Genomic DNA, 16,908 nt, shown 5'->3' with positions numbered 1-16,908 from the left:
AGTATAAATTTTTTTTTTAAATTAAAGAATTCCTACTACACCACCTTTAGACATAACAGGCACTGCAGGTACAATAATAGACACCAGTGGAAGAAGCGGTTTTTGATGACGCATGCATTCCACGTACTGAATTTAGTACATAATCAATTATCTCTCAGATCAGGCGCAGTTTAGTGGGTGGCACGGTGGCGCAGTGATTAGCACTGCTGCCGCACGGCACCAAGGACCCGGGTTTGATCCCAACCCACCATACGAGAGGAGTTTGCACATTCTCCCTGTGTCTTCGTGGGTCTCACTCCTACAACCCAATGATGTGCAGGGTAGGTAAATTGGCCACGCTTAATTGCCACTTAATTGGGGGAAAAAAGTGAATTTGGGGTCTCTAAATTTATTTTTTAAAAGGAAGGGAAAAAAAAATCGGGCGCAGTTTAATAACACATCATATAATTCTCGTGTCTACAAAGTTATGCATTTTGACTTCCCATACAATATAAAATAATCACCAAAGTTGTTCATGAAGTCTATTATTGGGGGAATTTGTGAAGACTGGGAACAGCAAAGGTCCAAAGGTTAATCACCGTGAAGTTCCTCTCGCCTCTGAATTCCCAGGATGAATAATTGCTACTGGTTAATTTCCCTTTCTTTTTTTTTTTTTTTTTTTGAAGTTTTTTATTTAACACAAATTTGTAACAGTTACAAAGCGAAAAATGGCCCTATGCAAAGAGCCTTAACATAGTGAAAACGAACAGTGGGAAAGAATAAACATGTTAATAAATGTTGAAACCAAAAATCCTTCCATACGGCACTTTCCCTGCCAGCTCTGTTTACCCATGCCACACGTGTTCAACTACACTAAGCTAACGTGGCCCTAACCCTCTTCTCCCTCCCCCGCCCCCCCCCCCCCCCGGCCTGGTCTCCCCTACTCCCCCAGGCCTGGCCTGCCAGGTCAGCCCTGCGCTTGGCCCTAGCCCGCCCCGCCCCCCCTCCGATCTCCCTGGTGCCCCCTGACCTACGCTAGTCACACTGACCCCTGCCCTTGGCGCCTACCTGTCTCCCGTCCCAGCGCTCAGGCCCTCCCCCCACCCACCAGGGACCCATTAACCTAATTGTATCCCACCGAGCCCTTTCAAGTCCCGTGACTAGCCCCTAGCCCATCCCCCCATCAGAGGCCCCGATCTCGCACCAGAAGGTACCACGCACAGGCCCCCCCTCCCCCCCATTGCGATCCCCCCAAAGGACCCTAAACAGTGCGCCCTCCAGCCCCCACTCTCTGTCCAGGCTGAAAACAATCTTAGATAAAACATTACAGTACAGGATAGTTTAACAAACCGCCGCCACACAAAATGTCTGAAAGCCCCGAGTCCTTTAGTTCCAGTCCAGCTTCTTTTCTTAGTAAAAGTCCTAATCAGGGCAACTTTAAGTTAACAGGCCGCCGCCACTGTACAGCACTGAAAGAACTCAGTGCCCATTAGTTCAAGTCCAGCTTCTTGTCTTTAATAAAGGTCCAAACCTGTTCTGGTGTCTCAAAGTAGTAGTGGAGTTCCTCAAACGTAACCCAAAGCTTTGCAGGATATAGCATTCCAAACCTCACCTCCTTTTTGTAGAGGGCTGCCTTTACCTTGATGAATCCTGCACGCCTCTTGGCCAGCTCCGTTCCCAAGTCCTGGTAAATGCGCACCTCGCAGTTCTCCCATCTGCTGCTCCTCTCCGCCTTGGCCCATCGCAGCACACGTTCCCTGTCAGCAAGCCGGTGAAAGCGGACCACCAAGGCCCTCGGTCGGTCGCCCGTCCTGGGCTTCCTTGCGGGGGCTCTATGTGCCCCATCCAACTCCAGGGGTTGAGGGAAGGCCTCCGGTCCCATCAGCGCCTCAAGCATACCTGTCACGTATGCGCCCACATCCGACCCCTCGCAGCCCTCGGGGAGGCCAACGATTCTTAAATTCTGCCTCCTGGCTCTGTTCCCCAGCTCTTCAAGCTGCTCCTGCATCCTCCTCTGACGGGCGTTCAGCTCCTCCACCTCGTGCTCCAGCTCCGTTACCGTGCCCGCCTGACTGGAGAGCTTCGCCTCGACCTCCCTGAGCGCCTTCCCTTGGACCGCCTGTGTCTCGACCATTCGGTCCATCACCGCTCTCATCGGGTCCAGCGTGTCCCTCCTCAGCTCGGCGAAGCAGTTCTTGAAGAACTCCATCTGCTCCTCCCTTGGCCAGTGAGCCTCCGCTCCCCGGTCCCCGCCGTCCGCCATGCTTGGCCGCCCGGCCTGGGTTCCCCGCTGCTCCCGCTTCGATCCTTCCCGCTCCACTCGACCGCTTCTGGTCCAGCTGCCCATACCCCGGGAAGAAAGCCTCTTCCCTGTCGTCTCCTCCACCGATTCAGGCTGCCAGGTCCCTAAAAAGTCCGTAGACAAAGGTCCGTTTGCCCATCCCGGGCGGGAGCGATCCGACCTGCGACCTGCCTCCTCGAGGGCGCCACCGGAAGTCGTCGTTAATTTCCCTTTCTAATTCCAGTACTGCACAGGGGCAATTCTCTAAGCTCCTTGAAAAGTATCGTATCAAATAGAATTCTGTTTATTTTGCCACTGCCAACATTCTGGTACCTTCAGAGAAGTCCACTTAATTTACATTTCCTGACTCTTGCAAATCCATTCTGTCCCACAATGTCACTTTGTCTTGCATCTGATTCTATATCCGAGGTTCTGGTTTTTGTGCAGCCAACAATGTTAGTTTTGCTGGTCCATATTGCTGCAGGTATTTCTCTAGCCTTTTGTGAAAATCAGAATTAGGTTTACTAGCTTCAGGCTGCGTCTTCTTAACTCAGGGGAATCTCAGGGCAAGCCTATATGCCAACCAGACCTGGATTCTATCATCGTCTTCTATATCTCCATATTTATCTCAGCTTCACTTCTGTTTCTAAGCTGGTTATGTTAAAAGTGCTGCCAGCAGCATAGTGAGCTTGAGCGCAGGGTCAGTCTTAGCTTCTGATTGCTGATGAGAAATTATTTAAAAGCTGTGCCCTAGCTGTGTGTATCACAAATCATTCCACTTTTAAGTGCCCTTGCTCTCAAATCTTTGATTGTGATGTGTACACCTGGGGCTGGTTAAGCACAGTGCGCTAAACAACAGGCTTGTAATGCAGAACAATGCCAGCAATGCGGGTTCAATTCCTGTACCAGCCTTCCCGAACAGGTGCCGGAATGTGGCGACTAGGGGCTTTTCACAGTAACTTCACTGAAGCTTACTTGTGACAATAAGCAATTATTATTATTATTACCTAGAATTGGGGCAGCATGGTGGCGCAGTGGGTTAGCCCTGCAGCCTCACGGCACCGAGGCCCCAGGTTCGATCCCGGCTCTGGGTCACTGTCCGTGTGGAGTTTGCACATTCTCCCCGTGTCTGCGTGGGTTTTGCCCCCACAGCCCATCTTGTGCAGGGTAGGTGGATTGGCCACCGCTAAATTGCCCCTTAATTGAAAAAATGTAATTATTACTCTAAATTTTTTTTTAAATTATTACCTAGAATTTCTTTTTGTCACTTTATATTACTCTCCTCCTTTACCTTTCTTTCATTCTTAGTAGATTATATTTATTATGTTCTTTGTATTTATTTTCCTATCTCCTTTAAATATTGCATTTACGTTTAACCATTTTGAAATAAATCTATCTAAGGAGATAGTTGCTTACACAAAACGAGGGCTAGGCCCACTCTATTTCTCTTGTTACGACACCCTGGGCTAGTTTACGGTCAATTCCAGCCCAGTGGAGTCACAACACAAGTGAATTAACCAATAATTCTTCTAAAAATACCAGAAATCTTAGGCCCCTTGGCTGCCTGATAATTACAGTCACCAGGTTTATATGTTGAAACATAATTACTGTTTATTTATAGCAAGAATAAAGATGAAATACGCAGTGGATCCAGTTGGTTAAATATTAAGAAGTACCTAACTCCTACTTTAACTTGCCTCCTCACACTACGTACTCGCGCACACACACACAAGACAGATAAACACAGAGGGGTGAAAAAGGGGGAAAACATAAGTGAAAGAGAAAAGAGTCTTTGCTTCAGATGACGGTTCCTTGCATGCTTTCTTCACAGTAAGCTTGTAGTTGCAGCCCCTACTGATTTTCTGACAGTTTTTAAAAGCACCATGCTCACTGTTAGAAGTGAAAATATTCACACGAAGACCTGAGTATAAGTATTAAAAAAAAGCAGTTTATTATGTCAGAATTCTGGGAGGGAAGGTCTCATACGTCGCAGCCTGTGACAGCACCTTCTCTCACTTGAGCTAAAGCTCACACAGATTGAAGGGGTGGAATTAGTTTGTATTCTCATTTACATACGCGTGACACTTATTACATGCAGTCAATCAATTTTCCTGGCATACCAGTTATCACATATATGGTTAAAGTGGGTGTTGTCTTACCCGCCCCTAACTTCATACAGAAGTCATTCAAAACTAACATAATAATGTGTCCTGTCTACAGCTGTAGACCTTGAGCTTTATCAAGGATACATTGCATGTCTTGTTCTGTGAAGCTGCTTTCAGCGGCTGTTGGGACACTCTCTCTATACATACCCATGCTTGGGTCTCATGAGACAGTTTACAGGGAATGTGGTTTGTTCAGCCATTTTATGTCACAAAATAGCTAACAGCCATTTTGTGTCTTTTCTGATATTAACAGCATTGTGTATACACTATCTATTGCTACAAATTGCCTCTTCTAAACAGGCATCTAAGCCAATGAGTACCTTTTGTTTCATCAGAACTATTCAACAGTAATGTAGGAGCACAAATGTAGTTACAGGGCCACCTATAATTTATATCATAGTCCAGTATCATAAAATGCCCTTCAACACTCACACCTTTCCTGGAGAGGCAGAGACATGGTTTCCTCAAACCTTGCTTTCAGTTTGTAGTTCGTCTTCAGGCCACTGTAATATAGAAAAGGTAGTGCCCACGCAGTCGATCCCGGCCCTAAAGTACTAACGCATGTGAATTAACCAATAATGTGTGCAACATTTCTGAGATCCTGTGAGTGAAACACAAAAAAAAACTGTTTATTTACAACATCAAAAGAGATAAGACATGGGGCAGCACGGTGGCGCAGTGATTAGCACTGCTGCCTCAAGGCACCGAGATCACAGGTTCGATTGAGGTTCTGGGTCACTGTCCGTGTGGGGTTTGCACATTCTCCCCGTGTTTGCCTGGGTTTCGTCCCACAAACCAAAGGTGTGCAGGTTAGGTGGATTGGCCACGCTAAATTGTCCCTTAATTGGGAAAAAAATGAATTGGGTACTGTAAATTTTTTTTTTTTTAAAAGAGATAAGACATGCGATGATTATCGTAAAATATCAGCCTGCTAATCTATTACTCTTCCCCCCCCCCCCCCACGTTTTACCAAATCCCCCCCAAACACGCACAAGACAGACACACACACACGGAAGTGGAAGGGTAAAAACAATAGGCCCCCCCCCCCCCAAAGCTCTGTCTTTAGGCTTTAAGCACTCACTGGTTGGATAGTGAGAAAAACACTGGCTGCACCATTTACCTGGAGTGAGCCCCAGCCAAGGTATTAGAGAATTCCACCCTTTCTGGGAGAGACATTTAAAAGAATTCTGCCTTGGAGAACGCTTACCCGGAGATCAGAACGGACATCGCGCGACAATCACCAGGCAGGAATGTTCCCTTCCAGTCGGGGAACACTTCAGTAGTCAAGGGCATTCAACCTCCGATCTCCAGGTAAGCGTTCTCCAAGGCGACCTTCAGGACGCGCAACAACGCAGAATCGCCGAGCAGAAACTTATAGCCAAGTTCCGCACACATGAGTGCGGCCTCAACCGGGACCTTGGATTCATGTCGCATTACATTCATCCCCCACCATCTGGCCTGGGTTTGCGAAATCCTACCAACTGTCCTGGCTAAAGACAATTGACACCTCTTTAACCTGGGGTTACCCCTATCTGGATCTGTAAAGACTTAATTACCTGCAAATGCTCGCATTCCAAGCATTGTCTGGCATCTTTGACTTTGTCTATATATATGTTTCTGGAAACTACCTCTTCATTCACCTGAGGAAGGAGCAGTGCTCCGAAAGCTAGTGTTTGAAACAAACATGTTGGACTTTAACCTGGTGTTATAATCTCTGTCATGGTGCTGGTCAGGCTACACTCCAATCCTAACCAGCTTCTGTTTGAATTAAAGCCACTGCTTCCTTCCACTTGAATTAAAGATACAGGCTGCCTTAAAGATGCTCGTTCATAATTCACCAATGGATCAACAATGTAATGGCAAAAATATAAAGTGAAATGAGGGGATAAGCAGGAAGGACACTTACACTCTCTCAACTCCTTACACAAGCAGAAGTGTGCTTGCCTTGATTTGTCTGAGCAATTCCAATCTGTGAAGGCTAAAGTTCATCAAAGAGTCTGTGACCAGAGTTGTGCCATATGCACACAAGTAGAGCAGCTGCCTCATTTTCCTACAGCACAACAGTGATTGCAGTTCAATATGCTTGCGATTTGTCATCGGGCATTTATGCCAGCTTAATATGAAGCATTGTTTGGGATGTGTCGAACCTCTAATCGGTAAAGTTCATGCACGGTGCTTAACTGCTCATGGCACATTTCTGTAAGAGCCTATATTTACGAGGCATGAACCCAGTCTAAATAAATGGGTGATGCCTGGGTAAAACGGCCCACACAAGAATGCAGTAACATCACGTTAAACATTGATGCGTTAACTTCAATAATTAGATATTTACCCTACGATCCATCTGGGTGACCATTGCGTTTGGCTGCATGTTTAGTGTTTATTCTGCTTTCACTTTCTGCGCACCTCTATTTGAAGTTTTATCATTCAATACAGTCAGTGGGCTATTTTTGCACTATGTTTACTTTCTTCAACCTATTGACTATCAACACAAACTGTAGCATAGATATACGTAAGAAGTCTTACAACACCAGGTTAAAGTCCAACAGGTTTGTTTCAAATCACTAGCTTTCAGAGCACTGCTCCTTCCTCAGGTGAGTGAAGAGGTAGGTCCCAGAAACATACATATAGACAAAGTCAAAGAGGCTAGACGATACTTTGAATACGAGTCTTTGCAGGTAATTAAGTCTTTACAGATCCAGAGAAAGGGGTAACCCTAGGTTAAAGAGGTGTGAATTGTCTCAAGCCAGGACAGCACGGTAGCACAAGTGGATAGCACTGTGGCTTCACAGCGCCAGGGTCCTAGGTTCGATTCCCCTCTGGGTCACTGTCTGTGCGGAGTCTGCATGTTCTCCCCATGTCTGCGTGGGTTTCCTCCGGGTGCTCTGGTTTCCTCCCACAGTCCAAAGATGTGCAGGTTAGGTGGATTGGCCATGATAAATTGCCCTTAGTGTCCAAAAAGGTTAGGAGGGGTTATTGGGTTACGGGGATAGGGTGGAAGTGAGGGCTTAATGTGGGTCGGTGCAGACCCGATGGGCCGAATGGCCTCCTGCACTGTATGTTCTATGTTCTAGGATAGTTGGTAGGATTTTGCAAATCCAGGCCAGATGGTGGGGGATGAATGTAATGCGACATGAACCTAAGATCCCGTTGAGGCCGCACTCGTGTGCGGAACTTGGCTATAAGTTTCTGTTCGCCGATTCTGCATTGTCGCGCGTCCTGAAGACCGCCTTGGAGAACGCTTACCCAGAGATCAGAGGCTGAATGCCCTTGACTACTGAAGTGTACCCGACTGGAAGGGAACATTCCTGCCTGGCGATTGTCGCACGATATCCGTTCATCTGGCCTGGGCTTGCGAAATCCTACCAACTGTCCTGGCTTGAGACAATTGACACCTCTTTAACCTGGGAATACCACTATCTCTGGATCTGTAAAGACTTAATTACCTGCAAATGCTCGCGTTCAAAGTATCGTCTTCATCTTTGACTTTGTCTATATATATGTTTCTGGAACCTACCTCTTCATTCATCTGAGGAAGGAGCAGTGCTCTGAAAGCTAGTGATTTGAAACAAACCTGTTGGACTTTAACCTGGAGTTGTGAGACTTCTTACTGTGCTCACCCCAGTCCAACGCCGGCATCTCCACATCATAGATAGCCATTTGGAGAGCTTCTTTTAAAGAGTTGGCCTGAGCATGAAAGCGTCAGATAGCCTCCTCCTGGTACTGTACCTCTAAAAGGCTACATCGATTGCAGAGAACATAACCTACAGTGCATCTTAAATCCTGGTTCTACTGTTCTCTAATAGAGACTAGAACCAATGAAAGGAACATGCAATAAGAATATATTGAATTCCCCTTGCATTTGAAGCATACAAATTGGGTTTCCTTCAGAGCTTATCAAATAAAAGATTATTTGAATTATATTGAAGAACATTATGCAGGAAAAGTTTGGAATGTGTTATAAATTGCATTCTCAAACTAAATTGAAAATTCCTCACATTTTATAAGTTTTGGATGTGGTACAGAATTGACTTTGTACAGACTGAAAGGGCTATGCATGTACATCAATGTTGTTATGTGATATGTGTATGCCCACCGTTCTAGGCTGGCAGTCTGTCCCATCTTTTGCCCATCTTTTACTGGGGAAGCTTCCATTGAACAATGTTTTGATGCCTTTTTAAAAAAAATCAATTATGCAGCTTTCCAAAAGGTTTCAGTGGGTAAATGTCATGCACTATTGAGTTATGCAGAGTTATTTTATCCCAGCCAGGAGATACTGCAGTTGAGCTCAGCATCTCTTGTCTCGGAGAGAGGAAAGTAATAAGCCAGGGTTTCTGCTCCTCAGCAGAATGTCCAATAGCATCTGCACCTGTTTGGATATCAGGCGAGTACAGGATTGGAGTCACTTATAAAGCTTCTTCCTCAGAAGTTGCATAGAGTGGTGACATTGGCGACACACATAATCACACGTCGCACACGACCATTTGTATGTGCTACTGAAATGGGCAGCACTGGGTGGCGCAATGGGTTAGCCCTGCTGCCTCACGGTGCTGAGGTCACAGGTTCTATCCCGGCTCTGGGTCACTGTCCGTGTGGAGTTTGCACATTCTCCCCGTGTTTGCATGGGTTTCGCCCCCACAACCCAAAAATGTGCAGGGTAGGTGGACTGACCACGCTAAATTGCCCCTTAATTGGAAAAGAATAATTGGATATTCTAAATTAATTTTTTAAAAGAGTATGTGTTACTGAAGAGTGGTCAGCACATGGCCATCTATACTCAACAGAAGTCATGAACAGATAAAAGTTGTGGAAAATTTGCTTCACACCATCTATAACTATATTCAAAACGGGAGGAATGCCTGTTTCACCTCATTACAATTGTTTATGCTCCCCTGCCTCGAGTGATGGTCCAATGCCTCACTTTTCCATCTCGAACGCCTCGGGCTGTCGAATCATAGAATACCTACAATGCAGAAGGGGGCCATTTGGCCCACTGAGTCTGCACCGACCCTCTGAAAGAGCACCCTTCCCAGACCCCCCCCCCCCCCCCCCCCCCCGTTTTAATCCCGTAACCGCATCCAACATTTAGACACTGAGGGGCAATTTAGCATGGCCAATCCACCTAACCTGAACATGTCTGTACTGTGGGAGGAAACCGGAGCACCCGGAGGAAACCCACGCAGACACCGGAGAGAATGTGCGAGCTCCACACAGTCAGGCATCCAAGGCCGGAATCGAACCCAGGTCCCTGGAACTGTGAGGTAGCAGTGCTAACCACTGTGCCACCATGCCGCTGTACTGCAGAGAAATTCCAGTGTTTCAACAAAATCAGTTTCTTTGCTGAATTCTATTTCATTTTTTCCTATTAACTATAAATTTAAATGAACAAACCAAACTATATATAAAAATAGGATCGGAACATATGACGTTAAAATGGGGGGGGGGCTAAATTACATCTGTGTCCCCGATCCAATTATCCTCCAATCCTGCTTCATCTGCCTCTCAGTCCCCTTGTCCAACACAGTTAGCAGTCAGCTCGAGTTATAATGATTTCATGTTGCTTGCATGCTGATTCCACCCTGTTGCAGTAAGTTGACATCAACCTCCTTTGTCCTCCATTTGTAATTTTAAGGCTTGCGTCTTCTTTATTCCCTCATGGGATGTGGGGTCACTGACAAGGCCAGCAGTGGTTGCTCATCTCGAATTGCTCTTGAGCTGAGTGACCTGCTGGGCCATTTAGAGGGCAGTTAAGAGTCAACCGCATTGCTGTGCCTCTGGAGTCATCTGCCAGCATAACCAGGTAAGGATGGTAGGTTTCCTTCCCTCAAGGGCATTATGAACCAGTTGAGTTTTTACAGCAATCGATGATGGCTGTCATGGTCACCATTACTGACATTAGCTTTATGTTTCCGATTTATTAACTTAACTCAGACTTCACCAGCTTCCCTGGTGGGATTTGAACTGATGTCCTCAGAGCGCTAGTCTGGGCTTTTAGATTACTAGCCCAGAATCATTACCACGTTACACCACTGCCTCATGAAAACAGTTAAACTTTGCAATTAACTCTATTTAATTCTATGAGAAACCACAAGTTTCAGCTTTTCCTGATTCAGCAGAAGAAAATTATATTGTATTAAATAAATCAGCATGAGCTGGAGATTACAAATGAGAAAGGAACCACCACTCTGATGGCACTTGGGTTGTCAGCATTTTTAAATTCAGTAATAAGTGTTCTGATCTCAGGTGAAACCAATAACTTTTCTATGAAAAAAGAGGAGAAATCCGAAATCTCAGTTATTTACTAAAAGAATGAAGCCACAAGTTTCCATGGTTTAAACAGAAGTGCTTTTACTATACAAGAGTCAAACAAAACGTCACTAAATTATATCGTCGATAACCATCTGTGTACTAAAACTTAGAATCAAGCTAAGTTTTTTTTTCCCCTCATAAATTTAGAGTACCCAATTCATTTTTTTCCAATTAAGGGGCAATTTAGTGTGTTCAATCCACCTACCCTGCACATCTTTGGGCTGTGTGGGGCGAAACCCATGCAAACACGGGGAGAATGTGCAAACTCCACACGGACAGTGACCCAGAGCCGGGATCGAACCTGGGACCTCGGCGCTGTGAGACTGCAGTGCTAACCACTGCGTCACTGTGCTGCCCCGAATCAAGCTAAGTTAAATATTAATTAACAGGCGAATTGAGGTCAATTATAAATTATAAAGTACCATTAAATGGCAGCTACAACTAAGACAGATCTTACAAATTGGCTCAACAATCCATTCAGCACATTGGTTATTAATCTTGGTCACAAAGTTCTTCAATACTCCGCCTTCTACATGAAGAATTTCCCCTCCTCGCCTGTCTGGAGCTAGCTTGATCCTCAGCCGACAGCAGCGCACAACTACCTTGAGTTCGGCATGCACGGTCTTCACCAAAACGTCTGCAGAACTTCCCCAACTCAGTTTAGATCCACCAATGTTTTCAACGAGTAAAAGAAAACAGCCACGGCAACAAGATCTTTGCTTATTCTCAGCTCCTGGATCCAGCCTCTGTCGTCTTAAGTTAGCCACTGGACTCATTCACGTCACTGATCTGTTCCTTTGCATATGCTTTCAACCAGGTTCGCTTTCCCTGGAAATTTTGGTTTCCAATTACATTTTCAGTTATCGTTTCCTTAGAAACTGGAAGGGTCTGTTTCCCTTTTCAGTTGGTGTCCATCTAAAAAAGAAATTTGCCAAAGTTTGAAACTGCAGATTCCATCACGTAAGGGTTAAGATGATATTAACATGCCTAAAATCTGACATTGCAGTTCTGCAAGCTGGGAACCCGTATTGACGGACATGTGCCAGCCTAATAACTATCGCTAATGTCGAGGAATTATGGACTTGGAGGCAGTGAATATTTATGATAGCAAAAATCCTTTGCCCAACATAATGAAATGTTCATTAAATATTAATGGCATATGTCTGTCATCTGAGTCAATATTGAAAACTGTCAGAAGCGTTGACAGTTAAAATTACGAGGGGTGAACCAAGCCATCCTGCATGTTTACTGGCTGCCTGTGATGCAGAGTTCCACTTCCATTATTGATCCAGTCAGAATATTTGAAACAACTGAATATTGCGTTCAATTTTTACCATAAATGTGCCTTCCCAAAAATAGGCGATTTTGGAAGTAAAACTACAGAACATGAATTTTGTAGCCCTTAATATCCACCCTCATGTACACACCATCAGTATCTGACCATCAGCAACCAACAGGAATGTTGGAGTTCAGAGTCAAAGAGGGATCATCTGTCAACAAAGTTTTTTTTTGTATCTTGAACGATGAGCACAGTCCTTGGATAGACTTGGTAACCTTAGTTTGTAGCCCTTAATATCCCTAAGTGTGCTTCAGGGCTGAAGACATGTTTGATTCCAAAGAGAAAATCACGCTTCCTTTGAAGCATCTGTACTATTGTTATTACATTTTCGAAGATGGGCTTTGAAATTATACTGCCCTCTACACGCCTGGAAGTGTAGCATTGTGAAACTTCCACTCAGTGCCAGGTTTCTGATATGGCCTCACCCCGGGCTAGGGGTGCTTTTGATTTATTCATTTTTATGGGATGTGGGCGTCGCTGGCTAGACCAGTATTTATTCCCCACCTCTCGTTTTCTTTGTGAAGGTGAGTTACCTTCTTGAACTGCTGCAATCCATGTGATGTAGGTACACCCACAGTGCTGCTAGAGGGTGGGGGGGGGGGGATTATGACCCAGCGACAGTGAAGGAATGGTGAGATATTGCCAAGTCATGATGGTGAGTGCGTTGGAGGGGGACTTCCAGATGGTGGTGTTCCTATGCATCTGTTGCCCTTGTCCTTCGAGATGGTTTGGAATGTGCTGTCGAAGGAACCTTGGTGATTTGCTGCAGCGCATCGTGCACACGACTGTTACTGTGCGTCGGTTGTGGCGGGATTGAATGTTTGTGCGTGAGGTGCTAATCAAGTGGTCTGCTTGGTGTTGAGCTCCTTGAGTGTTGTTGGAGCTGCACTATCCAGGCAAGTGGAGAGAGTATTCCACCATACTCCTGACTTGTGCTTTGCAGATGGTGGACAAGCTTTGTCCACCACAGGTTTCTTAACATCTAACCTGCTCTTGTAGCCACAGTGTTTATATGATTCAGTTCAATTTCTGGTAAATGGTAACCCTGAGGATATTGATAGGATGGAGATCCATACCTATACCAGTGTTGCTGGGACTCACAAAGACATGGCTGCAATACAACTTTGCTCCATCTTGCTTTGCTGGTCGTCAAGCAAATGTGGCCAGTTCCTGGATTACAGACCAGATTCTGTCCAGTCCCTGGATTACAGACTAAATTCTGTCCAGTCCCTGGATTACAGACTAGATTCTGTCCAGTCCCTGGATTACAGACTAGATTCCGTCCAGTCCTTGGGTTACAGACTAGATTCTGTCCAGTTCCTGGATTACAGACTAGATTCTGTCCAGTTCCTGGATTACAGACTAGATTCTGTCCAGTTCCTGGATTACAGACTAGATTCTGTCCAGTTCCTGGATTACAGACTAGATTCTGGCCAGTTCCTGGATTACAGACTAGATTCTGTCCAGTTCTTGGATTACAGACTAGATTCTGTCCAGTTCCTGGGTTACAGACTAGATTCTGTCCAGTTCCTGGATTACAGACTAGATTCTGCCCAGTTCCTGGATTACAGACTAGATTCTGTCCAGTTCCTGGATTACAGACTAGATTCTGTCCAGTCCCTGGTTTACAGTCTAGATTCTGTCCAGTGTCTGAATTATTGACTAGATTCTGTGTAGTCCCTCAATTAGATCGAGGCCAGTGCACAGTGTAATCTTGCTATATTTAATTCTATTTCAATAACTTTATGACACCATTAAACCCTCAGTATTACTAACTTTTTAACTATGATTTACTATTGATATTGGGGACCAACATTAACAATTCTTTAAAATGTGCTTCTTGTATTTCAGATACCAATGTTTAAGAATGTTGTTTGATTTGCTTGGGGCTGCATCAGCCTTAATGAAGCTCTTCATCAGCTTGTGGGATTTCCTGTGTATAGATATTGGGTGAAGATAGGATCAAGCACAATTTGATTCACTCCACTGTTGATAAGTGTTGAAATGTATGAAAATTGACATTTTGAATGACGTTGAGAAAGGTGTTTTTGACTTTTGTTGACCATAGATTCACGGCGCCGAGGTCCCAGGTTCGATCCCAGCCCTGGGTCACTGTCCATGTGGAGTTTGCACATTCTTCCCGGGTCTGCGTGGGTCTCATCCCCACAACCCAAAAATGTGCAGGGTAGGTGGATTGGCCACGCTAAATTGCTCCTTAATTGGAAAAAAAATGAATTGGGTACTATTTAAAAATTTTAAAATAAAAGCTTTCCTAGATTATGAGAAGTAAGGATAGACTAGCCCACTTATTCCTTCACCCAGCCCTGACTGATTATGTTTTAGTTTGATTGTGGAGGGGGGAGAAAGTACCTGATTAGCACAGTGCTCCTCCCATATCAGCTCACATGGACTGCTCTCTATGGCTGGACGGGGGAAAATCAATAACATTGGATCCTAACACTTTGCGAACCCATTCAAATCTGTTTAATTACAGAATCATAAACCACTGCTACCCTGTGAGGAAAGAGAGCGAGTGTACCAGAAATTGAGTTAATAAGGGACTGAGATAAGAGGCGTTTATACTGACTAGGGGTATGGGAGTAGATAGCATAATAAGAAAACCTTACAGCCGGATAGCCTATTGACTGTAGTACCCAGATTACACTAACCTTTTTAGCTCAGCCATAGCATCCCAGTCCACGACAGTAATTTCCATTTAACGAAGTGGAGCTGTTCCTGGATGTACTTAAGACCAAACCGATTAATTCAGCTAGGCGCGGAAAATCAGAAATGTCAGGGATCCTTGGGCAGAAAACATATTCCTCAATTTTATTTGTGAATTATACAGATGTAGGAGTACTTTGCACTGCAAATACTCCCCCTGGGGTTTCCTTATCCTTTAATTCTTAGTATATAATGTATTTTCTTTATTATGTTTTTTTTGCAGCCACAAACAAGAAATCCATTTCAATCCATCATTATTGTGTTTGAGCAGTAAGTAGGAATACCGAGAGCACTGTTCACAGCTTTTCAGTATCATCCCTTATGATTACAGAAGTATTGCGTCCTAAAATTTGCTGATTGCACATAACAACACCATGCTTGATTCCTCAGAGAGCAATATTTCAGAATCTAATAAAGATACAAAACACCAATTTGACGCATTTCTGTTTATGTACATGCTCCGTTCACTACAGCAGCTTTTAAAGCAAATATGAGAAGGAACGCACTAATCTTGCTAATATGCTGGTGGAAATGACATTGAAGTGATCCATAAATACTGCATAGCAGGCACGAGGTTTAGTGTGTGTGTGTGTGATGAAATGCAGCTCAAGATAAGTGCAATGTTCAAAGCTTATACTTATGGGTTTTACAGCAACTATCGCGGAACAATGTGATCTCAGTTGTTAGTTTTATTGCATTTAAAATATACAATTATGCTTAATCATCTGAGCCAGTCTGCTGGGGTTTTCACGGATGATTCCGACTACTCAAAGCAGTGGGACACAGAAAACCACACTAATTTTTTAAAATAATGTAAAACCACATTTAGGCAAGGGGTGGCATGTGTGCCCCCCCCCCCCCCCCCCAATCCCCCATCCAGAGAATGGTTCGGGAAATAGGGTTCGGATCTGTGAGTTATTGGTGTCCAGCAGCTGACGGATGAATGTGACAGCACTGTGGTTCGTTCTGAACAGGAGCGAGTTTTTCTTGTGCGGCGCGAGGGATTTAAGTCCGAGAGATAATCTGTTCAAAGTTAGAAAGAGAAGCCACTGATGCTGTGAATACCCGAGGGGCGGGGGGGGAGAAGAAACAGAAAATGATGGGAACCCACAGCAGGTAATCAGTCCGTGTATGAATGAGAAACAGTGGGGGAGAATAAGATTCTGGTGAAGGGTCAGCTGAAACATTAAACTGATTCCTGATGTTTCTCTTTGCTGACGAACATGGTGACGAAGATTTCCGTTGTAATTTCAGAGCTTTTTGTCACTCTGTGACGACAACGAGAGACGCGGGAGCTGCCGTTTTCATTCACGACACTCCCCCATATTACGCACAAAGATACATTGAGCAGATAATGGGTGTGATTCTCCGCCCCCCCCGCCGGGTTGGAGAATTGCCGGGGGGCAGCATGAATCACACCCCCGCCGAATTCTCCGGCACTGGAGATTTGACGGGGGCGGGAATCACGCCGGCCGCTCACGGCCCTCCCCCCGGTGATTCTCCGGCCTGCAATGGGCCGAAGTCCCGCTGGTTCTTTGCCAGTCCCACCGGCGTAGATCAGACTAGGTCCCTTACTGGCGGGACCTGGCGGCGTGGGCGGGGTTCTGGGGCGACGAGGGGCAATCTGGCCCGGGGGGGTGCCCCCACAGTGGCCTGGCCCACGATCGGGACACACTGATCCACTGGCGGGCCTGTACCATGGGGGCCACTCTTTACCTACATGTTGGTCATGTCAGCCTCCGCGATGGCTGACGTGTAGATGAACCTCACCCCGCGCATGCGCGGGGATGACATCAGCAGTCGCTGATGCTACCGCGCATGCGCAGACTCGCGCCAGCCGACGGAGTCCCTTCGGCCCCGTCTGGCGTGACGCCAAAGGCCTTCCACGCCGGCCGGCGGGGCCCAAACCACTCCGGCGCCGGCCTAGCCCCTGAAGATGCGGAGGATTCCGCACCTTTGGGGCGGGCCGACACCGGAGTGTTTAACGTCACTCCATCCCGCCGCGACCCCCCGCCCCGCCGGGTACGGAGAATCCCGCCCAATATCTTTGACATCTGTTTAAGTGAATTGTCAAATAAATTTAAGATATCCCTTACCGGGAGAGCATTCCC

General features: G+C 45.7%; 1 protein-coding gene across 9 annotated transcripts in view; it reads left to right on the top strand.

Moving 5' to 3' along the window:
* The window catches only part of LOC119953034 (endonuclease V-like), a 110,571-nt gene that overhangs the window by 84,978 nt on the left and 8,685 nt on the right, over window positions 1-16,908 (top strand). For 4 of the 9 annotated variants that reach the window (XR_005457942.1, XM_038776815.1, XM_038776813.1 and 1 more), the window contains one exon: window positions 15,021-15,067. The exons of 4 other annotated variants lie outside the window; for them this stretch is intronic. Coding sequence is in view for 3 of the 5 variants with exons in the window: in XM_038776815.1 (XP_038632743.1) it covers window positions 15,021-15,067 (47 nt within the window). In the remaining 2 variants the exon portion in view is untranslated. Of the gene's footprint in view, window positions 1-15,020; window positions 15,229-16,908 lie in introns of those variants that run through there. One more of the 9 variants, XM_038776817.1, reaches the window with a different exon arrangement.

Source organism: Scyliorhinus canicula, chromosome 18 (genome assembly GCF_902713615.1).
Source record: "Scyliorhinus canicula chromosome 18, sScyCan1.1, whole genome shotgun sequence".
In the NCBI taxonomy this organism is placed as follows: Eukaryota; Metazoa; Chordata; class Chondrichthyes; order Carcharhiniformes; family Scyliorhinidae; genus Scyliorhinus; species Scyliorhinus canicula.
The sequence above is the reverse complement of the archived record's forward strand: the minus strand, read 5'-3'. Positions and strand labels throughout refer to the sequence as shown.